The sequence below is a fragment of the Hemitrygon akajei genome, chromosome 7 (assembly GCF_048418815.1).
Source record: "Hemitrygon akajei chromosome 7, sHemAka1.3, whole genome shotgun sequence".
Taxonomy (NCBI): domain Eukaryota; kingdom Metazoa; phylum Chordata; class Chondrichthyes; order Myliobatiformes; family Dasyatidae; genus Hemitrygon; species Hemitrygon akajei.
Genome location: NC_133130.1, coordinates 94,249,459 through 94,276,363, shown reverse-complemented (window position 1 = coordinate 94,276,363; position 26,905 = coordinate 94,249,459). Strand labels below are relative to the sequence as shown.

Below are 26,905 nucleotides of genomic sequence, written 5' to 3'. Positions count from 1 at the left end.
TATTTATTGTAGATCTCCTTCTTTTTCCAAACCAAGTTTCCAATATCCCTTGAAAACCATGGCTCTCTCAAACTTTTAACCATTCCTTTCAACCCAACAGGAACATAAAGATTCTGTACCCTCAAAATTTCATCTTTAAATGACCTCCATTTCTCTATTACATCCTTCCCATAAAACAAATTGTCCCAATCCACTCCCTTCTAAATCCTTTCACATCTCCTCAAAGTTAGCCTTTCTCCAATCAAAAATCTCAACCCAGGGTCCAGACCTATCTTTCTCCATAATTATATTGAAACTAATGGCATTGTGATCCCTGGACCCGAAGTGCTCCCCAACACATACCTCCATCACCTGACCTATCTCATTCCCTAACAGGAGATCCAACACTGCCCCTTCTCTAGTTGGTACCTCTATGTATTGCTGCAAAAAACTATTCTGCACACATTTTACAAACTCCAAACCATCCTGCCCTTTTACAGAATGGGCTTCCCAGTCTATGTGTGGAAAATTAAAATCTCCCACAATCACAACCTTGTGCTTACTACAAATATCTGCTATCTCCCTATAAATTTGCTCCTCCCAATCTCGCTCCCCATTAGGTGGTCTATAATACACCCCTATAAGTGTTGTTACACCTTTCCCATTCCTCAATTCCACCCAAATAGCCTCCCTAATCGAACCCTCTAATCTATCCTGCCGAAGTACCACTGTAATATTTTCTCTGACAAGCAATGCAACACCTCCCCCTCTTGCCCCTCCGATTCTATCACACCTGAAGCAACAAAATCCAGGAATATTTAGTTGCCAATCACACTCCTCCTGCAACCATGTTTCATTAATAGCTACAACATCATATTTCCAGGTATCAATCCATGCTCTAAGCTCATCCACCTTTCTTACATGCTCCTAGCATTAAAATAGATGCATTTAAGAAACTCTCCACCTCTTAATCTCTGTTTATCCCCAATGGTGCAAACAACTTTATTATCTTTTCTTTCCTTCTCCCCTACATCTTCAGTCTGAGTGCTCCCCTTCTCTGTCACCTGCCTATCCTCCCTCACACACTGTCTACTAGCTTTCTCTATTTGTGAACTAACCTCCTCTCCCCTAGTCTCTTCAAATTGATTCCCACTCCCCAACCATTCTAGTTTAAAGTCTCCCCAGTAGCCTTAGCAAATCTCCCCGCCAGGATATTGGTCCCCCTAGGATTCAAGTGCAACCTGTCTTTTTTGTACAGGTCACACCTGCCCCAAAAGAGGTCCCAATGATCCAGAAATCTGAATCCCTGCCCCCTGCTCCAATCCCTCAGCTATGCATTTATCCTCCACCTCATTCCATTCCTACTCTCACTGTTGTGTGGCACAGGCAATAATCCTGAGATTACTACCTTTGCAGTCCTTCTTCTCAACTCCCTTCCTAACTCCCTATATTTTCCTTTCAGGACCTCTTTCCTTTTCCTACCTTTGTCATTGGTACCTATATGTACCACGACCTCTGGCTCCTCACCCTCCCACTTCAGGATATCCATAGGGATGGATGGAAATGAGGGTGATGGGAAGATGTAGTAGACAAGAGACAGAAGGAACTGAGGGAGTGGGAAGAACAAGGAAAATGGGAAGAAGGGTAGCCAACAGTTCTAAATGTGACTGGGTCCCCAAATTTAAATAGGAAATGGAACACTCCTCACAATATCAGATGATACTGGAAAAAGGACAGCCATTGTAGCTTCTTTGCTCACACAGAAAGGTTCTGTGGGTGTTGTGGGAACTAAGGAGATGGGGGTAAGTTGCTACAGTGACTTTAGGAAGGTAATTGGGAAGGAAGGATTATATATGTTTCCTGGTAGGTTTCTGATGGAGGTGGTGGAAATGGTAAGGGAGGATCTGCTGAATAGTGAAATGGAAGGTCAGAGCAGAAACAGTGCAATCATGTTTCTGGAGATGAATTAGTTAACACATGCAATTCTGAATGAAGTGCTTGAGGCATGAATTTAATTGGATCAATTGTGTCTTTAGGCTTGTATATGGAGATGGTCTCCCATCCAAGCACAAGTGGGTACTGACATTTCTTCATCAGGTATTCTACATCCTATCATGTGCAAAAATTCCTAGAATCTTCAATCCTTTTCCTTAAATCTCTGGGGATTCACTTAAAATTTCATTCTGTTTTATTATGACTCATTTATTCATGTCATGTTGAGCCGTTGTACAGCATTTTAGCTGGTTCGTTTCCTGCCACTTTTGTCTGATATCACTGATCTGCTTCTAATTCTTCATATTCATACCACAGGAATTTGGATTTGTTACTGTAATGTTGTAAGATTTCTATCAATGGATTAACATAGATACAGCACAGTACAGACCCTTCAGCCCACAATGTGGATTATTTAATACTAACAGAGTATAACTTGTTTGTGGAAATCAACACATCACATATGATCTTCTATCCATTCAAAGTGAACTTTGTGGGTTAAATTTATATCCACAAGTTAAGTTGGTGCATCAAACTGTACTTCTATATATACTAGATGTGTTCTGAAATTAAATCTAACCTCAGTGTAAAAATACACTCAGTGGCCACTTTATTAGGTACACTTATGCACCTGCTCGTTAATGCTAATATCAAACCAGCCAATTATGTGACAGTCATTCAATACATAAAAGACATGGTCAAGAGATTTGGTTGTTGTTCAGGCCAAACATCAGAATGGGGAAGAAAAGATGTATAAGTGAGTTTGACTGTGGAATAATTGTGGGTACCAGGATAGCGTGTTTTGAGTATCTCAGAAACTGCTGATCTCCTGGGATTTTCACACACAACAGACTATAGAGGTTACAGAAAAAGGATGCAAAAACAAAAAATATCCAGTGAACCCAGCAGTTCTGTGGGTGAAAATGCCATGTGAATGAGAGAGGTCAGAGGAGAATGGGCAGACTGGTTCAAGTTGTCAAGAAAGTGTCAGTAACTCAACCACGCATAAAAACAGTGGTGTGTAGAAGAGCATCTCCGAATGCACAACATGTTAAAGACATTGAAGTGGATGGGTTATAGCAGCAGAAGACCACACCAGGTTCATGAGGTACACCTAATAAAATGACTACTGATTATATTTGGATTCATTATCATTGGTTTCTGTGAACGTATTTTGGGAGTGCATAAATGTGTATTTTGGTCACAGAATTTATTCTAGGCCAATGAGATATGAAATAATGCAGCAGAAATTTAACTCTCTTGATTTGTTTTAATCAACAGGAGAGTCGGCGATTTAAACAACAGGCCGTCATCATCATGAAAGCCATAGAAAAATTACTCAGTAGTTTTAGTGATGAGCACAAATTTCATAAAGCTTCAATGGAACTGGAGTTTGCACATTTTCCTGTCCAATTTCACGATAGAAAAATGGCTGAGAAGCAAATTGAGGTGAATTGATTAATAAGTGTCTCCCAAAAAGTTGATTGTAAGGGAAAACAGAGCACTCTATGTCTCTGTTATGCACATTAGTTGATTTCTTTTGCCTGCTTCATAATTTATTTTTCTTCCTTTCTTAGTCACCTTCTGGGCTTAATTTTACAGCATATTTAGTTGGGTTACCATAGCGTTTCACAAGTTAATGTCAGTGGAAATTAATGCACATGCCTTTTACCTCTCTTTGCTCTTTTATACAAATAAGATGTTCCCACTTTCACTAAAATCTAGTTTAACAATCAACAATTCTGGCTAAGTCTCTGAGATCTTCGACTACCATTCTATTTGTTTTTTATCATTGTTCTAAGCCTTGTACATAAGGACATTAAGACATGATAAATGGCATCATGAGTAAGACATTCATTCACTTGTTCCCATTCCGCCATTCAGCAAGACCAAGATTGATCTTATAACTTTCTGCCACTTTCCTGGACTAACCCCATTTTACTTGATCCTTGAACATTTAAAAGTATATCAATGTTGGAGCATAAAATCAGAAGTCAACCACATGGCTCCTCAAATCTGTCATTCAGTTGAATCATCATCAAGATGTACATCAGCTCCATTTGTTTGCCTTTGTTCCCTATCTCTGAACACCATTAAGAATTGTTTTTTTTTTGTTACCAATTGACTTAGCCATCATAGCTCACTGGGGATAACAAATTTCAGATAATAGGTAATTTTTGTATAAAATTGAATAATGTTAATTTTAAATTATGATTTCTTCACAACAGCTCTCCAGAAGAACTGACATGTTGAAGGAAGGTGTTATCTATATGGACCCTTTGATTGGGAATTTCTTGATGCTACTGTAGTTGCTCCAATATAGCTGATAAGGCCAATATGGATCTGAACATTCTATTATGGATGGAGCAAGTTCATGGGATGAAGTCCTTCTACCATTTACACTGGGCTTCTGTCTGCTCTGATCAAATAAAGTTCTCAATACCGTACTGAATGGTCCTTCTCCATTTGGCTAGTCATGACTGAGGCATTCCGATGAATTGGGGTGGGGTGATGTTAGTTTTGTTCAAGGTGGCTTGTAACCTCTTGCCATGATAGGCCTTGATATAAAGTAACTATTTTGGGCATCTGTTAACAAATACATGAGCTAAATGTTCTACCCATGGGAGCAGACTGGCTATAATTAGGTTTTGTTTATGTTATTGTTGGCATGAAAGAGAAATGTGATACATTTACTTATTCTGCAAATCAACTTGAATGTTATTGTGGTTACAGTGTTCATAATAACTTTCCAATGCTTTGTGGTGCTAACTATAGATGGTACATTTCTCAGAAGCATGCTACAGTCAAGGATCACACCAGCCTGGTAGCCATTGAGTGTTGTGCTAGCTTTGAGGTTTTGATCTTCACCCATTCTTTTTGTCAGAATGTCAAAGGCTATGTTGTACCCAGAAGATGATGGTGAATTTTATTCCTTCATTGAGAGCTGGCTCCTCAGACTTGGGAAGCCGTCCATACATTTTGTGTCTGATTGTGGACCTCTGGGATTGGACAGCATTAATAGATAGATAGGGTCTGACGCTGGGAGATGAACTTCATTTTGCAGTCATTAGAGATAGGGCTCATTCTCTCATATGTTTCAGTAAACAAGTAGACAGTGATATGGTGTTCAGGCTTCAAATGAGCACAAGCAGTATCTATGACTGAAGTTGGGATGACTGCAATTCTGGAGTTGTGATGAGATAGGTTGAATACTTTCTTATTTATTAGGGAGAGTAATTCCAAGCCAGCAAGAAGCTTGTTGGAGTTGAGGTAAGAAAGATTTCAAAACATATTGGTGAGATGACATGGCCTTACTTGACATCAGTGGGCATAGTGATTGATTCAGTTTTCGAACTATTGCTTAAGATCACTTGTTAAATCTGATGTAAGATGAAGACAAATTTCTTGAGATTTGGAAAGCATGATCTGCAACCCACTTAAGTGGGTGAGTCATAATCTTTACTGAGGTTGAGAAAAGCCACATATGTTTAGAATCATAGTCATAAAGCACAACTGCACAGAAACAGGCCCTTCAGCCCATTTAGTCAATGCCAGACTATTACCATACGCTGTCTAGTCCCATCTACCAGCATCTGGACCATAGCCCTACATACCCCCCCTGTCTATATACTTTGAGGGGAGTACCCTGAACTGGCTGCCTATCCCCTTCCCCCTCCTATTGGTCATCCAGTTACATGTATCCTATACCTTAGATGTAACTACCTCCCTGTATCACCTTTCAATCAGCCCCTCAAACTCCCAAATGATCCTGCATTTGTTGCTGCTACTTGCTGCATTCCTCCTGGAGTTGGTGGCCCCTGTGAAGGTCATGTCCATTGTGTCTCCAAATAGATGGGAAGGAGACTGCAATTTGGTAAGCAGCACTTTAGCCATGGGAGGAGATAGAAAAGGAGGATCCTGATGATGACTTCCCTGTGGCAAACACCTGAAGGACTTCTCTGTAAATATCAGAATTTATAATCATGCATTATGGTGCACAAAAGGCTGGTTTAGTCATTTGCTACTAGAACGAAAGTGAATAAAGTCTGAGTTGCAAAGATCCAGGGGACTGAAATCAACATTGAATTGAATTGACTTTATTACTTACATCCTTCATATACATGAGGAGTAAATATCTTTACGTAACATCTTCATCTAAAAGTGCAATGTGCAATTTATAGTAATTTATAATAATAGTATGTACAACAGGATAGTCAAATACAGTTGTGTCAGCATGAGTTAAGCAGTCTGATGGCCTGGTGGAAGAAGCTGTCCCAGAGCCTGTTGGTCCTGGCTTTTATGCTGCAGTGCCATTTCCTGGATGGTAGCAGCTGGAAGAGTTTGTGATTGGGGTGACTCAGGTCCCCAATGATCCTTCGGGCCTTTTTACACATCTGTCTTTGTAAATCTCCTGAGTAGAGGGAAGTTCACATCTACAGATGTGCTGGGCTGTCCGCACCACTCTCTGCAGAGTCCTATGATTGAGGGAGGTACAGTTCCCATAACATGCAGTGATGCAGCCAGTCAGATTGCTCTCAATTGTGCCCCTGGAGAAAGTTCTTCAGATTTGGGGGACCACACCAAATTTCTTCCAACCTCTGAAGTGAAAGAGGCGCTGTTGTGCTTTTTTCACCACACAGCCATTACATACAGACTACGTGAGATCCTGAGTCATGTTTATGCTGAGGAACTTGAAGCTGTTCACCCTCTCAACCCCAGATCCATTGATGTCAATAGGGATTAGCCTCTCTCCATTCCTCCTGTAGTCCACAACCCGCTCCTTTGTTTTTGTGACATTGAGGGAGAGGTTGTTGTCTTGACACCACTGTGTCAGGGTGATGACTTCTCTGTAGGCTGCCTCATTATTATTTGAGATTAGGGCAATCAGTGTAGTGTCATCAGCAAATTTAATTAGCAGATTGGAGATGTGGGTGGCAACACAGTCATGGGTATACAGAGATGGACAGGGTCTTGGAAGACTGATCAGAGACTGAGTGTTTTAGAGTGCTTGATCAGGCCAGGAGTTGATGTATCAGGACCTGTCAGATTAGTTGACAGTGGGAAGTGATCATTAGGTGATCAGATAGTGAACATAGAACATAGAATAGTACAGCACATTACAGGCCCTTCAGCCCACAATGTCATGCCAACCCTCAAACCCTGCCTCCCATATAACCCCCCACTTTAAATTCCTCCATATACCTGTCTAGTAGTCTCTTAAACTTCACTAGTATATCTGCCTCCACCACTGACTCAGGCAGTGCATTCCACGCACCAACCACTCTCTGAGTAAAATAACCTTCCTCTAATATCCCCCTAAAACTTCCCTCCCCTTACCTTAAAGCCATGTCCTCTTGTACTGAGCAGTGGTGTCCTGGGGAAGAGGCGCTGGCTATCCACTCTATCTATTCCTCTTAATATCTTGTACACCTCTATCATGTCTCCTCTCATCCTCCTTGTCAAAGAGTAAAGCCCTAGCTCCCTTAATCTCTGATCATAATGCATACTCTCTAAACCAGGCAGCATCCTGGTAAATCTCCTCTGTCCCCTTTCCAATGCTTCCACATCCTTCCTATAGTGAGGTGACCAGAACTGGACACAGTACTCCAAGTGTGGCCTAACCAGTTTTATAGAGCTGCATCGTTACATCGCGACTCTTAAACTCTATCCCTCAACTTATGAAAGCTAACACCCCATAAGCTTTCTTAACTACCCTATCTACCTGTGAGGCAACTTTCAGGGATTTGTGGACATGTACCCCCAGATCCCTCTGCTCCTCCACACTACCAAGTATCCTGCCATTTACTTTGTACTCTGCCTTGGAGTTTGTCCTTCCAAAGTGTACCACCTCACACTTCTCCGGGTTGAACTCCATCTGCCACTTCTCAGCCCACTTCTGCATCCTATCAATGCCTCTCTGCTATCTTTGACAATCCTCTACACTATCTACAACACCACCAACCTTTGTGTTGTCTGCAAACTTGCCAACCCACCCTTCTACCCCCACATCCAGGTCATTAATAAAAATCACGAAAAGTAGAGGTCCCAGAACAGATCCTTGTGGGACACCACTAGTCACAACCCTCCAATCTGAATGTACTCCCTCCACCACGACCCTCTGCCTTCTGCAGGCAAGCCAATTCTGAATCCACCTGGCCAAATTTCCCTGGATCCCATGCCTTCTGACTTTCTGAATAAGTGAGTATCAAATAAACTAAAGGGGACTTGAATCCTGTACCAGAGCTGGGGCAGAACCTGCTTAGGACACCCATTCCTTTAAACTACATTGCCTGAGAGACATTAGCTTTACTAAAGCCTGGTTGTTCCAGAAGTTCATAATGACAGATATTGGAAGAATAGTCTAATTTCCCAAGTAGTGTGTTTCACTGGGACAAATTTATACCACACATCTCTGATGTAGAAACCACATCATTGGTACATGCAATATTTGTGACCTACAATTCTCAGATCATCACAGCCTTGCCACTTCCTTTCATCTAGTCCAGCTTCCTGGTGCATTGCTTTAGAAAAGCTAATATTCCTGTCGTGGCTGCCTGCCATCCTTGCCATTTCATTTCCTTTCTTGTATCTTCTGTGGCGAGCTACAAGAGTTTGAGCACCTGGATGGCTAAACTCTAGAACAGCTTCTTCCCCAGTGTTATCAAACTTTTAAACCAGTCATCTCTCTGATATTCCCTTCCTGGTGGTGCTGCCACATTATTGAACTATTAGTTCTACATTTCTCAGTTATTCCATTATTGACACTTTTACACTACTTTTTGCACAAGTTCAGATTGCACCACTACCTTTGCACCATACTACTCTTTTGCACTCTTCACTATATTTATTGTTAGCATGTGTGCTGCTTATTTGTGTTAAATTCACAGGGCCAAGGAAATTCATTGTCTCTTGACAGCCAGATTTACAAAGTGGGGTCGTGCAACTCAAAAATGATTACAATCATACTGTATTGCATTCCCACAATAACTGACGTGGGAATAAGGTAAATTGATGTGGGAATAATGTAAATGCTTCAGTGCTTATAAAAAGTATTCACTCCCTTGAAAGTTTTCAATGTTGCTTTACCACATTGTGAATTTGTCTTTTTTTGACGCTGATCAACAGAAAAAGACTCTTTCATGTCAGTCTGAAAACAGATCTCTACAAAGTGATCTAAATTGATTACAAATATAAAACACAAAGTAGTTGATTGCAAAAGTATTCACCCCCTTCAAGTCAGTATTTAGAAGATGCATGATCCCACTTTGTAAATATAGCTGTCCAGCTACAGGTTAACTTAATATCATGTACACCAGCTTGCAATGAATTTCTTTGGTTGTGTGAATTTAACACAAATAAGCAGTATACAGGTTAATAATAAATACAACAATAAATATAGTGAGGAGTGCAAAAGAGTAGTATGGTGCAAAGGTAGTGGTACAATCTGAAGTCGTGCAGAAGTAGATGCAACTTCGGCAGCAATTACAGCCTTGAGTCTAATAACTATGTCAATATTTAGACATGAAGCAAGATATCAATGAATTGACATTACACAATTCAATTTGAATAAGGGTATCTATTTTGGTGCCTATTCTTATTACAAATTTGCTCTTTTTTCTGGTAGGCCTTCAATGATGCATTTTACGTCACCCTGCAGCACTCTATGAATGCTTCTCTCAGTCTTGTGGAGGAAATTGCTTTTAGAGCCCTCTTGCTTGATTTTTCACCAAAAGAAATACTGAGAAAAAGTAAATCTCATGCAGGTAAGTGAATAAGTCAAGGCTGACATGTAGCCTCAGCAGCTGTAAAGATTATGGCTTTTCAATCTGCATTGATGCAAATTGAAGAAAGTCTTCTTTTGGTACTCTGTTTAAATACACAGAGTACAATGAAAAGCTGACAGTGTCCGACATTTTGAGGTACCTCCATCCAATTCAAATCTTGAGACTATTTTGAAATTTTGCACAGCAGAAGATGCTGAATTTCTAATTTCAATAATGCAGCCATTGTACTAACACTAAAATGCTCTACATGATATAAGCAATGTTCCAATGTATGATAGGCTTCTCATCAAAATTTCAGATTGAAACATCATGTTTACAAGTCTTCCATAAAAGGTATTGATAATATTGCAACTGGATTTGTCCAACAACATTCCCAGATTAGGTGTTCATTGGCTGAAGAGTCAGTTTCACAGACAAGTGCCGGTATTAACAATATTCCTCTAATGTAGAGGAAACCTCTTCCCATATGATTCTTTTTCTCCAAATATCTCAAGGAGCAAATTAAACAATTCATGCTCCCTTTATTAATTTTAGTTGTAACAGCCAAATTCCCTTCGAGGAACCATGTGCTGAAAGGTGCAAACCTTTAAACACATGGGCATTGAGTGTTTACATCAAAAGAATTGTTAAATTACAAGAAAGCTGTTTATCATATAATTGGGACAAGAATTCCCATTAAGATTGTCTTGTTGTAGAATACACCTTCTGGTGCTACTTGGATGCGGCTTCAGTGATGAACCCACGGTCGTAGGATGTTTCGGATCTTTAATCATAAGACAACCTCGCCCGGGCAACCCAGCCGGGGGTGATTTGCCCCTGACTTGTGTCCAAGTGGCGCACTAATCCACGGATCCCCCTCCAGATCCACAGCCACCGCGAGGCCTTTTCAGCAGCCTCCAGAATGTTCTTGGTGGCTCTTCTGCACTGCAGTCCTTTTACTCCAAGGAGTTTAAGAGTCCGCTGTAATGAATGGCCAGCAGAGCCCTGGCACCCAGCTTCGACTGGCTCACAACGAGTTCTCCAGCCATTGCTCCAGCATTCTGCAACAAGATCTGTGTACCTAGCCCTCTTGCGCTCATTGGCCTCTTCAATCCGGTCTTCCCAGGGGACAGTAAGTTCCAGCAGGACCACTTGCTTTGTAGACTTGGATATTAACGCCATGTCCGGGCAGAGCGGAGTAGCTGCGATGACCTCAGGGAACTTGAGCTGCCTCTCTAGGTCAACTCGGAGCTGCCAGTCTTGTGCAGTGGCAAGAAGCCCTCCCAAGGAGCTAGGCCGATGTTGAGCCTTCTACCCGCTCTAATGAAGGTGATGGACTGTTTGGGAGTGTGCTGATTTTTGCTGTCTTAAATTGCTGTGCTGATTGCGTCCACCATAGACCTTCGGGCTTGGTCATGGCACCAGCGGTATTGCCCTTCCCCCAATGCCTTCGGGCAGCAACTAAGGATATGCTCCAAAGTGCCCCTCTTCTGGCACTGTTGGCATGCTGAAGTGTTTGCCATGCCTCACCTGTGCAGGTTGGCCGGGCTTGGGAGAACGTCATAAACTGTTGTATTCTGTGCATTTTATCATGGTCTGAAATGGCCAGAGTACAATGATGCCACCCTAGAATTGGTAAAATTGATTCATTTACACTTCCGTGCAAGCCTCTATGCTTGTTTTACTGGTCGTAACCTGTGTCACCCAACCAGAAAATATTCCAATGTTGATGCAAATTTTATCTTAATTTCAAAACAAAGGACTTAGGCAGACATTAGTTTTTAAAATGTTCGGCGGCTCAGATTACCATTAGCCCTGGTGCTGAGTGTGCCAGAAAGAGAGTGGATTGGAAAGATTTGCAACTATGCAGGGTCTTTTGACCTCAGAACACTTTCAGATACTTTTGTGGATTTTGGCTTCCCAAAAGCCAATACACTGATAATGTAAAAATGTATTTCTCTTTAATAAAGGGCAGTCTGATAATTTAGAAAGAGTGGAGTGGTCCAAAAAGTATTGATGACACAGACTAGGATGTCATCAGTGTCCATGTAGAGACTGAAGCTGAGTTTAATCCACTATACTGCCAAGGAACACAAAAGTGCTAGAGATAGATCTCTCTGCAATGCTAGAGATAAGAATTTGTGAGTATAGAAAGAGGAGTTTTTGGAGGTGATTCTCCAGCAACATCAGGAAAGTTGAGAATGAGATTGAGATTCTGCAGATGCTGGAAATACAGAGCAACACACACAAAATGCTGGAGAAACTCAGCAGATCAAGCAACAGTCAATGTCTCAGGCTGAGACACTTAGTAAGGACTGGGAAGGGAGGGGGAAGACAGAGTAAGAAAATAAGGGGAGGGGAAGGAGTATAAGCTAGCACATGATAAATTAAGCCAGATGAGGAGGAGGGTGGATGGGTGAAGGAGGAGAGATAAAGTGAGAAACCAGGAGGTGATAGGTGGAAAAGGTAAAGGGCTGAAGACGAAGGTATCTTAATAGGGGAGGAGAGTCGAACATGGGAGAAAGGGAAGGAGGAGGGGCACCAGAGGGAGGTGATGTGCAGGTGTGGAGAAGGGAAGGGGTAAGAGGGGAACCAGAATGGGGAATTGAAAAAAAGAGAAGAGAGAGGGAGAAGAAATTACTAAAAGCTAGAAAAATCAATATTCATGCCTTCAGGTTGGATGTCACTCAGACAGATGATGAGGTGTTGCTCCTCCAACCCAAGAGTGGACTCATTGTAGCAATAGAGGAGGCCATGGATCGATGTGTCAAGTGGGAATGGAAAGTATAATTTAAATGAATGGCCACCAGCAAATCTTGATTATTGTAGTAGACAGTGCAAAGGTGCTCGATGAAGCTGTTTGATCCCATACATTTAGATAATGGAGCTGTTGGTAGAAGATTATGTTCAATTTCAGTGACTGGCAAGGTCATGGATGCATCTAACTCTTCTGCCAAGAAGAGCTCCTATTTTACTTTCTAGTGTTTTCTAGCTTTCAATGCCAATGCTATTACTCAAACTGGCCTTATAACAGATTGCAGCCATTTATTATTGAGCTTAACTGACTTTATTACTTCATCGGCCAAAATCAAACATAGAAGTAACTCAGCTGTGTTGTCATTTTTTGTTTGCACTAATGGTCTGCTGATAGGTAGGATCTGCAATTCTTGTGCACATTTCCACACGTCCTCTTTCAACCTATATAGAAATCCTACACTTACTTGACTGCAACCTCCTGATGTGAGCATTATAAATCTTGGTGCCTAAAGGTTTTCAAAATGACTTCATCTGTGAAAGCTATGTACTGAAGCTAATGATACTGTTGCAAGAGAGAGTAAAATTTGATGACAACTGTGATGATGTTTAAAAAAATTAGGCATTTTGCTATGTTCTGTTTATAGAATAGAACTGTAATATATCATTAATTTCATGTTTTAATAATGCTATTTTCAAAGTGCCTGAAAAGTGGCAGAACAGGACCCCGACTAAAGAAGAAGAAAAAGCAATTATTAAACTGCAAGCCTGGTGGAGAAGTAAAAGTGTTCAATTTATTTTCAAGGCAAGATCAGTAGGTAAGAAATTAAGTGATGAATGAATTTAAGTTTTGCTTCCGAGATCAAGTATTGTTGTGCAATATCTAATTTTGTGGGAAACATGAAGTTGATTTTAACTCCATCACATAATATGGGACTCATCCAGTTAATATGGTGTGATGTCCTCTACCCCTATCTCTTGCCCGAGTATAGACCAGGCAGATCAGGCCGCGTCTGTAGCTCTGTAGGACACAAGGTGCTTCTACTCAATGGTAAAAAGCATGCATTCTGACCTACTGAGTCCATTTGGCATTTTCTGTTTTTGTTTTTGGTTTCCAGCAGCTGTAGATTCTTCCATTTTTACTTTAAAAAAAGTAAAGTGCATTTTGACTTGTCTGTCTGCAGCACCTTAACTCAGTTAGAATCTTAAAACAAGCATCTAAACTTCAAAGAAACTTCCTTCTGAGAATGTGTGCAGTATCTGTTGTCCATCTTTATTTGCAGTGTGTGTTATGCATCAACCATCAACATTAAAGATATAGGAACATGACATTAGAAAATAGCAGGACTAAGTCATTCGACACTGCTTTATCATTCAGTATGATTGTACCTCAGGCCTCATTTCCTCATCTGTGCCAGTTCCCCATCATTCTCAATTTCCAGACTTTTCAAAAGTTTATCCAGCCTCCATAACCCTCTGAGTTAAGAAATTGCAGAGATTCACCATTCTCTGCGAGAAGTTAGAGTTTCAAATGACCACCCTGATCATATAACTATGTCCCATCAAGTAAGATTCTCCCACCATTAGAAACATTTGATATTTCTCCTGTTGTGATCCCAAGGATTTTATAAGCTTTAATAAGATTACCCCTTATTTTTCTGAACTCTGAAGAGCATAAAGCTAATTCCTTCAGCTGCTCTTGATAGGATAACTGACTGTTCCCAGATATTACTTTTGTTCTGCCTCCAAAGTATATCCTTTCTTGTGTTGAACTCCAGGTGTGGCTTCCGCAGTACCCTTTTCAATGGTAATAGTATTTTCCTTTTTCCAAGTTCCAGCCCTCTTACAATAAAGGTCAATCTATTTGCCTTTCGTACAAATTACTGCACCTATCTGCTAACTTTTTCTGATTCTTGTACAAGAACACTTAAATCCTTATGTAGTTCACTTACCTGCGATTTTTTTTTATTCCTCTCCTTCCAAAAGGTCACTTCTTCCAAATCTGCAGATGACGCAAATGTTGGAAATATCCTTAACTGTGAGGAGGATATTAATTGACTTCCAGGAGGATCCAAGCAAACTAATGGAAAGAGCAAATTACTTTTGGGAGTAGTAGTGGACCAGATTCAATTGTAATGTTTGTAAAGGAGCAGGGTAATTGTCTAAAAGGAAAGAACTTATAGGATTTATGGGTGAGCACAGAGAATTGGAATAAATGGATTGCTGTTACATTGAGCTAGTGGGGAGCCTGTATCCATGCATAACCATTACGCCAAAATTTGATGAAAGGCAACAGTGAAAAATGCTAAGTTTTACATATTGACAAGAAGAATGAGGTGAGACAACATAAAACTAGAATGCTGAATTCTAAAGGAGTACTGGGACAAAAGGACAGTATATGATAAGTAATAGGAAGGTTGATAAATTCTTGAAGAAAATAGGGCCCCGGTTTTGTAAAGATTCTTCATAGCTTCCTTACTTTTGTACCCGTGCCCCTATTTATTGAATGACTGAGCAGACTGAAGCTTGTCTTTGTTTAGTATGTTAGTGCAGCAATACTTCAGTATGGCACTGAGGTATCAGCATAGATTCTAGTATTCATAGATCTTGAGCTGAACCTGAACCCATATCTAAAATGGTGGAGGAACTCAGCAGGCCAGGCAGCATCTACGGAAAAGAGTACAGTTGATGTTTCGGGCCGAGACCTTCATCAGAACTAGGGTCTTGGCCCGAAACGTTGACTATAGTCTTTTCTATAGTTGCTGCCTGGCCTGCTGAGTTCCTCTAGCATTTTGTGTGTGTTGCTTGGATTTACAGCATCTGCAGATTTTCTCTTGTTTGTGACTGAACCCACATCTTCTTACTGAGAGGCTAAAGTGCTACCAGCTGAACCCAACCTTATACAATAGGAAGTCCTATGAGTCCTGATAATTATATGCTTTTAGTTCTGTGATTGTCCTCTTTATAAATCAGAGATCAGAACAGTAGACAATACTTCAAATATGGCCTAAGATTAAAATTATGTTTAGTATTACTTGTTTGGGTTTCATTTCTGCCTCTTTAGAAATGAACCTCCCTGTTTAGTTTGTTTTTAACAGTATTCCATACCAAGTATTCAACATTATTCAATCCACTCATCACAAATGATTCATGCGAGTATTAATCCCTTCCCCTAATACCACTAATTCCCTTCATTTCTTTACCCTATTTAGGCATTCTATGCTCAAGCAGTGTGTGCCTTTTTATTCTGAAGATTAAAATACAAGATAATACTTCTCAATATTGGAACTAATTTAGAATTAGTTGATCATTCATAAAGTCGATTAGTAACTCCTAAGACACATATTCTTTTGTACTAATACAGGGACAGAAGAAAATGAATATATCCAAGATATCCTGGATCAGTTTCGCTCTCTTCTAGAGTCAAACACAGAGGAAAATGGCTTATATTTGCTCAGGTATAATGCACTGAATATCAGTGAATCCCATGCATAGGTTTTCAAAGGGAATGTTTCTTAAAATATTTTTTTTAATTGCTCATCAATATTTTCTACCACATCATATCCCTGAAGTAAAGTTATTTGAAGTATTACTTGCACTAATTAAAAGCTACTTTGTTTCACAAAATAAAAAATAAGAAAATTAAAATACAAGCCCAGAAAATAAGGTCCTAGCTTATTGTAACTGGAGGACCTCTCCAGTTAATTTAAAGACAGTGTTTCATCCACATAGGTTTGCTTTCATTTCCTGGCTGCAAGCATTCAGGCTGGCTAACTGCTTCAGAGAAAAGAAACCGCCCCTTCAACTCACAGCATCTAAGCTGTCAATTATCTATATCCACAGTAATCGCACTTACCTGCGTTAATCCTTTATCCCTATATGCCATGCTTATTCAAGTACCTGCCAGATACCGCTTAAATCTTGTTATTGTTCCTAACCCTCACCACCTCCTCTGGCAGCCTGTTCTAGATGCCAGGTATTCTTTGTGTGAAAAATTCTCTTTCTCACCTTAAACCTATGGCCTTTAGTTTTAGACACAACTCACATGGGAAACGGACTCTGGCTATCTATCCTCTCTATGCCTCTCATCACGAGAAACAGACACTGCTTATCAAATCCCTCCTAATAACTTGAGCCTCCAATCCAGGCAACACCCTTGTGAATCATTTCTGCAGTCTTTCTAGCATAATAACATCTTTCCTATAGCAGAATTGTGTGATTTTCTACAATTGTAACCTAATTATCATTTTGTGTAACTATAACATAGCATCCCAGTTCTCATGTTTAATACCTTAACTAATGAAGGCAAGAATACCGAGTACTTTCTTCACCATCTGCCTAACTGTGTTGCCACTTTTAAGAAATAATATACTTGTCCTTCAAGATCTCTCTGTTGAACAATACTCCCCAGGACCCCAGTGATTTGGTCATGAGGTTATAGTGCTCCCATGCTTTTGAACTTCCAAGTACTAGCATTTTCTGGCTTAAGAGTTGCTGTTAACTAAGAGTTGCCTTGACAGTTTGTAGCAGTTAATTTTGTTCACTAGTATTAGACAAAACAGATTTTCAGGTTTACAGAGGGAATTCTGATGGAGCAAACTGTGTTGCCCAGTATAATGTTTAACTTGTTGAGGATTATTGAGGCTGACATAATCTACATAATAATCTATCAATCACCTTATATTCATTAGTAGAAAAGTTTAGGGGAGTCATGAGTGACTCAAACACTGCAGGATACTGTCAGATCCTGATGCTTCAGGTTCTTCAGAAGTTAAGAATAAGGCATAATACTTTTTGCTTGCAATTGTTTCATTAAGTGTTACAACAGCAGAAGTAGAAAGGAAGAAGCATCCTGAGAGACAAAGAGAAAGAAAGAGGCGGGAGCTGAAGACCCGTCTGGAAGGTAGTATCTTCTCCTTAGACCAGACTACTGATAACAGAAATTCCATTGATAACATTAACCAACTAAGTAGCCAGATTCAAGTAATGTGACACCCACCACTGAAACCAGGAAGTTTGCAAAAATATACAGAGGCAACTCTAACCACCAAAAAAACTCACTGAACAAATACATGTGTATAGATGGTTGTATAAAATACAAACAAGCATAAGAAGTTAAATTACAAGAAAAATAACAATTCTACACTACAGTCCAACAATAGCCCCCCCTCTGAGTGCCTCTTTTGGCTGTAGTATTTACAAGGCTGATCCAGTTACAGTACGAGTCAATGGTGACTACAACACCACCACCACAACCTTCCAGGATACCACCAAAAGACATCAAACCATTGTCTCCTGTACCATAACCACCCTTATCAACTCCAGAGACTTTCCATCCTCAGCCAAATAATTCCCACACCCCACACTGCTCAGTTTTACCTCCTCCCTAAGATCCACAAGCCTGACTGTCCCGGTAGACCCATAGTTTTTGCCTGCTCCTGCCCCACCCAACTTGTATCTGCCTACCTGGACTCCATTTTGTCACCCATCAATGTTCAGTCCCTCCCCACCTACATGCAGGATACATCCCATGCCCTCCACCTCTTCAATAACTTCCTTGGTCCCGACCACTTCATTTTCACTATGGATGTCCAATCCTTACACACTTCTTTTCCCCATCAAGAAGGCCTCAAAGCCCTCTGCTACATTCTGGACAATAGACCTCACTAGTTCCCCACCACCACCACCCTCCTCCAGTTGGCGGAACTGATACTCACACTTAATAACTTCTCTTTTGGCTCTTCCCACTTTCTTCAGACCAAGGGTGTAGCTTTGGGCACTCACATGGGCCCCAGCTATGCCTGCCTCTTCGTTGGTTATGTGGAACAGTCTACACTCCAAACCTATACTGGTACTGCTCCCCAACTTTTCCTTCACTACATTGACTACTACACTGGTGCTGCTCCTGAACCCATGCTGAGCTTGTCAATTTCATCGACTTTGCCTCTAACTTCCACCCAGCCCTCAAATTCACTTGGTCCATCTCAGACATTTCTCTCCCCTTTCTCGATCTCTCAGTCTCCATCTCTGGAGACAGACCGTCCACTGACATCTTCTATAAACCCACTGACTCTCATAACTACCTTGACTATACCTCTTCACACCCTGCCAAATGCAAAAATGCTATTCCCTATTCCCAGTTCCTCCATCTCCGCCGCATCTGCTCCCAGGATGAGGCTTCCCGTTCCAGGACGTCTGAAATGTCCTCTTTCTTTAAGGGTCGTGGTTTCACTTCTGCCATCATCAATGATGCCCTCACCCGCATCTCCTCTATTTCCCGCACTTCAGCCCTCACCCCATCCTCCCGTCACCACAACAGGGACCGAGTTCCCCTTGTCCTCACCTACCACCCGACCAGCCTCCGGATCCAGCATATTATCCTCCGCAACTTCCGCCACCTTAAACAGGACACCACCACCAAGTACATCTTTCCCTCTCTACCCCTCTCCACTTACTGCAGGGATCGTTCCCTCCGCAACTCCCTAATCCATAAGTCTCTCCCCACGGATCTCCCACCTGGTACTTATCCCTGCAAGCATAAGTGCTACACCTGTCCCTACACCTCCTCTCTTACCACCATTCAGGGCCCCTTCCAGGTGAGGCAACACTTCACTTGTGAGTCTGTTGGGGTCATCTATTGGAGTCTGTTGGGGTCATCTATTGGGGTCATACTGGTGCTCCCAGTGCGGCCTCCTCTACAGAATGGGGGACCGCTTCGTCGAGCACCTCCACTCCGTCGGCCACAGCAGACAGGATCTCCCGGTTGCCATCCACTTCAACTCTGCTTCACATTCCCATTTGGATATGTCCATACATGGCATCCTCTACTGCCATGATGAGGCCAAACTCAGGTTGGAGGAGCAACACCTCATATACCGTCTGGGTAGTCTCCAGCCCCTTGGCATGAACACTGAATTCTCCAACTTCCAGTAATTCCCTCACCCTCCTTTCCCCCATCCCAGTTTCCCTCTGCCCCCTCTTCAGCTGCCTATCACCTCCTTCATGGTTCCACCTCCTTCTACTACCCATAGTGCTTTCCCCTTACATTCACATTTCCTGCCTATCCCCTCCCCCATCCCTTGATCTTTCTCCTTACTGGTTTTTCACCTGGCACCTACCAGCCTTCTCCTTCCCACCCTCCCCCTACCTTCTTTATAGGGCACCTGCCCCCTCCCTTTTCAGTCCTGACGAAGAGTCTCGGCTTGAAATGTTGACTGTTCGTTTCCACGGATGTTGGCCGACCTGCTGAATTCCTCCAGCATGTTGTGCTTGTTGCTTTGACCCAAGCATCTGCAGAGTATTTTGTGTTTACTTCCAGGATGTTGATTTAAATTTTATGATGATAATTTCAATGAATGAAAAGAATTGGTAGTTAGGTAGCATCTCTAGTTAGAAATGATTATAGTATTTCACAAATGTTAAATCCATTATCTGACCAAGCCTGAAAGTTGACATGGTCATGCTATATGCAGGCATAGACTTACTTTGCAGCTACAAATGGAACTGAATCATCAGCAAACATGCTCTACTGAAAGGAAGTAACTGCGGGTTCTTAGATTTAGAACACTGATCTATGAATCTCCTGTAGCTGCATTTCACCAGGCTGTGATTAGATCTTTCATCGTTCTTCTGCCTTTCTTCTCAAGGAAACAAAGGAAATGATTTTCATGATGCCTGCTGAACTGGTTTTGTCATGTTTTCTCTCAGATCTTTTGTCAATAGTATTTGTTCTACACAGACACATTGTAAGTATCAGTACAATCAGATCTCATTTGCTTCTCACCTTTGAATGGAATCTCAGAATTCAGATGCCTGAATTACAGGACTGATGTCTGTTCCTTGTTCTTCCTAAGAGATAAAGAATTTCAAACAAACTATCTATTCCATAGATATTAGAAAACCTTTACCACTTTCTCTCTCAACATGGAGCAAAAACAGGTCATTTGGTCTGTTGATCTGGACTCAATTCCACCTACCTGTTTTCCCCCCATAACCCTTAATACACCTGCAATTCAAAAATCTATCGATGTCTTAAATATATTTAATGAGGTAGCCTCTACTGCTTCCCTGGGCTGAATACCATAGATTCACCACTGTCTGGGAAAACCAGTTTCACCTCATCTCCATCCTAAATCTATTTCTCTGAATCTTGAGGGTATGTTCCCTAGTTCTCTTCTCACTTGCCAGTGGAAATAACCTTTCATGCCTCTATCTTATCTATCATTTCATAATGTTATATGTTTCTATAAGATCACCTCTCATTCTTTTGAATTCTGGCAAATATAGTCCCAGGTGACTCAATCTCTCCTCATAGGTTAACCTAGTCATCTCTGGAATCAACCTCGTGAACTTCCTCTGTACTGCCTCTAAAGCCAGAGTGTCTTTATTCAAGTAAGCAGACCAGAACTACACACAGTACTCCAGATACATCCTCACCAGTACTCTGTACAGTTGCAGAATTAAATCCCTGCTCTTAGGTTCAATCCCTCCAGCAATGAAGGCCAACATTCCAATTGTCTTCTTTATAGCCTATTACATCTGCAAACCAACTTCTTGCGATTAATGCACAAGCACTCCCAAGTCCCTCTAACACATGCAGTAATCTTTCACTATTTGTATATGATGCACCATCAATAACTCTCTCTGAGATGTGAAGGCGAGATATTGGCTTTTATTGACTGGAAGAAAGAACAAGCAGTAGTTGACCACCATACTACATCCTGGAGACTGAGGGCTGGGCTCAGGCCTCAATCGCCTTTATACTGGGGTCTGTGGGAGGAGCCACGGTCAGTAGGAGGGGCCACAGGAGCAGTCAGCAGGGGGCGTGTCCAGACAGGTATATGTAGTTCACCACAGTATAATAACTTGATTTTCTATTGTATGTGGTAGTATGGTAGCTTAGCAGTTAGCACAATCGTTTTACCATGCCTGCTGACTGGGTCTTAATCCTGCTGAAGGGTCTTGGCATGAAAATCCAACTGTACTTTTTTCCATAGATGCTGCCTGGCCTGCTGAGTTTTGTGTGTGGTGCTTGGATTTCCAGCATCTGCAAATTTTATCTTGTTTCGGATCTTAATCGACTGGGTTTTAATTCCCACCACTGTCTGTAAGGAGTTTGTATGTTCTCCATCTGACGGTGTGGATTTCCTCCAGGTCCTCCAGTTTCTCCCACGTTCCAAAACCCTGCGTTAGGATTAGTGAGTTGTAGGCACACTGTGTTGGCAATGGAAGTGCAGTGACACTCACAAGCTTCCCCAGCATATTGCAAAAATGAATACACAAACAGCTTCATTCACTGTATGTTTTGATATATATGTGACAAATAAAGCTAATCTTAATCTCCTTCCAAAGTGGATGACCTCACATTTACCAATATTGTGCTCTATCGTGGCCGCTCACTTAATCCATCTATATCTCTCTGTGGACTCTCTACATCCTCTGCACAATTTGCTTTTCCACTCAATTTAGTGTCATCAGCAAACTTAGATATGCTACACTCGGTCCCCTTTTCTAAGCAGTTAACGTCTGTCATGAACAGTTATATATTGGGCCCTCAGGCACTCTGTTCACCACTGACTGTCAACCAGAGAAACACTCATTAATCCACTTCTCTGCCTTCTATTGGTTAACTAGTTTTCTATCTATACTAATACATTACTTCCAACTTCATGCAATCTTATCTTTAGGTAAGTCATTTTTACAGCACTTTATTCCAGCCCCAACCAGAGTTTGAAGATCCTTTCTTTCCTTGTTCTTTGGGAGTCATGATGTTTTAGGAATAGACCAACTCTAGGTGGACTAGGTACTGTGTACAGTTCTGGTCACCACAATACAGGAAGGAAGTGGTAGCAACAGAGAGAGTACAGAGATTCGCCAAGATGTTGCCTGGAATAGAGAACTTCAGCTTTAAGAAGATTGTTGGATAGTTTGGGCTTGTTTTTACTGGGACAAGGGGTAACTGTATAAAGATCTATAGTTCAAGGAGTTTAGAATGTTTAGTCAGAATGGTTTTCCCAAGGTAGTGGCATCCAGATCTAGAGGGCATAGGTTTAAAGAGATCTGAGAGGTATATTTCTCACTGAGGAGGTAGTGAACATCTGGAATGATCTTCTGGAGGAGGTGGTGGAAGCAAATGCAACTGCAATGTTTAAAAGGCATTTGGACCGATATTTGCATTGGAACAATGTAAAAGGATGCAGAACTAAAGTGGGCAAATAGAGTTAGCATCATGGGAGAGAGGGGCTGAAAGGACTTGTATATTTCTGTGATTCTACAAAGTGCCGCTGCAGCTGTTTGCTCAGAAAGCTTTGCACTACTCTGCTTTCGCTGATAGACTGCTGGACTTAGACTTTTGAAGCTTTGCTATTCAAATACTCAAGGCTTGCATTTCCTGGATTTCATGTCACACAGCCTGCAGTGTACCTCAAAAGAAGTGGCAAAATATATCACACCCATTATTTATGTTTACTTTGTTCCAAAATAACCTAGAAAGTCAGCCTCTAATTGAATAGATCAAAGAGGAAGCCCAACTAATTTTGAGTAAGATTAATAATGAGGTTGTAGCGATGTGCTACACACAGCGCTGAAATAACGACACGCAGTCTGTAAGCCGTTTCGAGATTAGTTTATTCAAACTTTGTAGCGCTGTCATTTAATCCCTAGCGCCCGCCCTCTCCGGGCGGAAATGACGTCAGAGGTGCATTATCAAAGTCTCTCCCCGCGCGCTGGCTATTTGTGAGCCGGTTTGAGTCGGTCCACCATGAAAACCTCCTCTCTCCCCCCAATGTCCAGAACGTATGTGGACCCATTGTTGTTTATCACCCAGAACGGCCCCTCATATGGCTGCTGTAGCAGTGCCTGGTGTCCGGCCCTTCGTACAAACACAAACTTACAGTTCTGCAGGTCTTTGGGTACTTGGGTTGGGGTCTGTCCGTGCTGTGAAGTTGGTATGGGGGCCAGGTTGCCGAACCTTTCGCGTAGCCTGTCCAGGAATGCTGCGGGTTCTTCCTCTTGCCCCTTTGGGGCTGGTATAAACTCTCCTGGGATGGCCAGGGGTGCACCGTACACCAACTCAGCCGGTGAGGCGTGCAGATCCTCTCTGGGCACTGTGCGAATTCCAGGCAGGACCCAGGGAAGCTCGTCCACCCAGTGACGGTGGAAGCGTTTGACTGTGGGTGGTAGGCAGTTGTGTGGTGTAGCTGCATTCCCAACAGGCTGGCCACAGCCGGCCACAGCCGACCACAGGCTGGAGGTGAACTGGGCGCCTCTGTCGGAGGCAATGTGGGCCGGTACCCCGAAGCGTGCAACCAGGTTGCAATCAGTGCTCGGGTGCAGGAATCGGCAGATGTGTCAGTGAGCGGGACCGCCTCTGGCCACCTCGTGAACTGGTCTACCATAGTTAGGAGGTACCGCGCTCCTCGGGACACTGGTAGGGGGCCCACGATATCCACATGAATGTGGTCGAACCTCCGGTGGGTGGGTTCGAACTGCTGCGGTGGGGCTTTAGTTGCTGCTGCACCTTGGCTGTTTGGCACTGCACGCACATTCTGGCTCATTCACTGACCTGCTTGCGAAGCCCATGCCACGTGAACTTGCTGGAGACCAGCTGGACGGTTGTCCTGATAGATGAGTGCGCCAAACCGTGTATGGAGTCGAAAACTCGCCGCCTCCAGGCTGCCAGGACGATAGGGCGAGGTTAGCCAGTAGCCACGTTGCACAGGAGGGTCCTCTCACCTGGGCCTACGAGAAAATCTTGCAGCTGCAAACCCGAGACTGCAGTCCTGTAGCTGGGCATCTCGTCGTCTGCCTGCTGCGCCTCTGCCAGTGCTGCATAGTCCACCCCCAGGGACAGGGCCTGGACAGCTGGTCTGGAGAATGCGTCTGCCGCGACGTTGTCCTTTCCCAAGACATGCTGGATGTCCGTCGTGTACTCGGAGATGTAGGACAGATGTCGCTGCTGGCGAACCGACCAGGGATCGGACACCTTCGTGAATGCGAAGGTCAACAGTTTGTGGTCCGTGAACGTGGTGAACAGCCTTCCAAGAAGTAACTGAAATGCCGGATTGCCAGATACAGTGCCAACAGCTCCCGGTCGAAAGCACTGTACTTGAGTTCGGGTGGTCGTAGGTACTTGCTGAAGAACGCCAGGGGTTGCCAGCGCCCCTCGATGAGCTGCTCCAGCACCCCACTGACTGCTGTGTCGGATGTGTCCACCGTGAGTGCGGTCGGAATGTCCGTTCTGGGGTGCACCAGCATCGCGGCATCTGCCAAGGCTTCCTTGGCTTTAACGAAAGCAGCCCCGGCCTCCTTGTCCCAAGTAAAGTCCTTGCCTTTACCCGACATCAGGGTGTACAAAGGGTGCATGATACGGGCTGCTGAGGGGAGGAAATGGTGGTAGAAGTTCACCATACCAACGAACTCCTGCAGGCCTTTGACCGTGTTGGGCCGGGCAAAGTGGCAGATCGCGTCTACCTTGGCGGGCAGAGGTGTTGCCCCGTCTTTGGTAATCCTGTGGCCCAGGAAGTCGATGGTATCGAGACCGAACTGGCATTTGGCCGGGTTGATCATGAGGCCAAAATCACTCAGGCGGGAGTAGAGCTGGCGGAGGTGGGACAGATGCTCCTGACGACTACTGCTGGCTATAAGGATGTCATCCAAATAGCTGAACGCAAAGTCCAGGTCACGTCCCACCACGTCCATGAGCCGCTGCAACGTCTGTGCGGCATTCTTCAGTCCGAACGGCATTCAGAGGAACTCGCACAGGCCGAACGGGGTGATGAGTGCTGTTTTGGGGATGTCTTCAGGGTGCACCGGGATCTGATGATATCCCGGACGAGGTCTACTTTGGAAAAGATTCTTGCCCCATACAGGTTTGCTGCAAAGTCCTGTATGTGCGGCACGGGGTAGCGGTCTGGAGTGGTAGCCTCGTTCAGTCTGCGGTAGTCGCTGCATGGTCTCCAACCCCCGGCTGCTTTGGGTACCATGTGCAGGGGGGAGGCCCGTGGACTGTCGGACCTCCGTACGATCCCCAATTCCTCCATCCTCTTGAACTCCTCCTTCGCCAGGCAGAACTTTTCCGGGGGGAGCCTTCGTGCACGGGCATGGAGGGGTGGTCCCTGGGTCGGGATGTGGTGCTGTACCCCGTGTCTGGGCATGGCTGCCATGAACTGCGGTGCCAGAATCGATGGAAAGTCTGCCAGGATTCTGGTGAATTCGTTGTCCGACAGCGTGATGGAGTCCAGGTGTGGGGCCGGCAACTTGGCTTCACCCAGGGAGGACGTCTGGAAAGTCTCGGTATGTACTGATCTTTTCCCTTGCAAGTCAACCAGCAGGCTGTGAGCTCGCAAGAAGTCCGCCCCCAGGAGTGGTTGGGCCACCGCGGCCAGTGTGAAGTCCCACGTGAACCGGCTGGCGCCGAACTGCAGCTGCACTGTGCGGGTGCCATAGGTCCGTATCGTGCTGCCGTTTGCGGCCTTCAGGGTGGTCCCAGCTTCCTGTTGCGGGTGTCATACCCCGCCAGGGGCAAGACACTGATTTCTGCTCCGGTGTCGACCAAGAAGCGGCGTCCCAACTGTTTGTCTCAGACATACAAGAGGCTGTCCTGGTGGCCAGCCGCCATAGTCATTAGCGGCAGCTGGCCCTGGCCCTGGCCCTTGCAGGGCGGGCGACAACGGCGGGCTTCTGTGCCCCACCGCTAGTGGTAGAAACACCGCTGTTCACTGGCCTCCTCACTTCTGCCTCTGTGTTATGTGCCCCCCCCACCCCCGCGGAGCCTGGTCTGGTCTGCTGTTGGGTGTGTGGCCTGATAATCTGACCGACGGACACCACGCTCTCCCTCTTGGCTTTCCACAGCACGTCTGCCCGAGCCGCCATCTTCCGGGGGTCCCTGAAATCTGCGTCAGCCAGCAGCAAATGTACGTCCTCGGGCAGTTGCTCTAGGAACGCTTGCTCGAACATGAGGCAGGGCTTGTGTCCGTCAGCCAGAGCCAGCTTCTCATTCATCAATGCTGATGGCAGCCTGTCTCCCAAACCGTCCAGGTGAAGCAGGCGGGCACCACGCTCACGCCGTGAGAGGCCAAAGGTCCCAATGAGCAGCACTTTGAATGCTTCATATTTGCCTTCTTCCGGGGGCGACTGTATGAAATCCGCAACCTGGGCGGCCGTTTCCTGGTCAAGGGCGCTCACCACGTGATAGTAACACGTGGAATCAGAAGATATCTGCCGAATCTGGAACTGGGCTTCTGCTTGGCTGAACCACATGCGTGGTCGCAGCGTCCAGAAAGTCGACAGTTTTAGCGAAACTGCGTGAACAGATGAAGAGACGGTCATCTTTGGTCCAAATCCCGTTTGGACCGTCGGGGTCACCAATGTAGTGATGTGCTACATACAGCGCTGAAATAACAACATGCAGTCGGTAA

General features: G+C 43.7%; 1 protein-coding gene across 1 annotated transcript in view; it reads left to right on the top strand.

Moving 5' to 3' along the window:
* The window catches only part of adgb (androglobin), a 219,124-nt gene that overhangs the window by 125,499 nt on the left and 66,720 nt on the right, over positions 1-26,905 (top strand). Inside the window, exons 23-26 of the mRNA XM_073051468.1 lie at positions 3,253-3,420; positions 9,596-9,734; positions 13,190-13,306; positions 15,853-15,946. Coding sequence (XP_072907569.1) covers positions 3,253-3,420; positions 9,596-9,734; positions 13,190-13,306; positions 15,853-15,946 — 518 coding nt within the window. The remainder of the gene's footprint in view (positions 1-3,252; positions 3,421-9,595; positions 9,735-13,189; positions 13,307-15,852; positions 15,947-26,905) is intronic.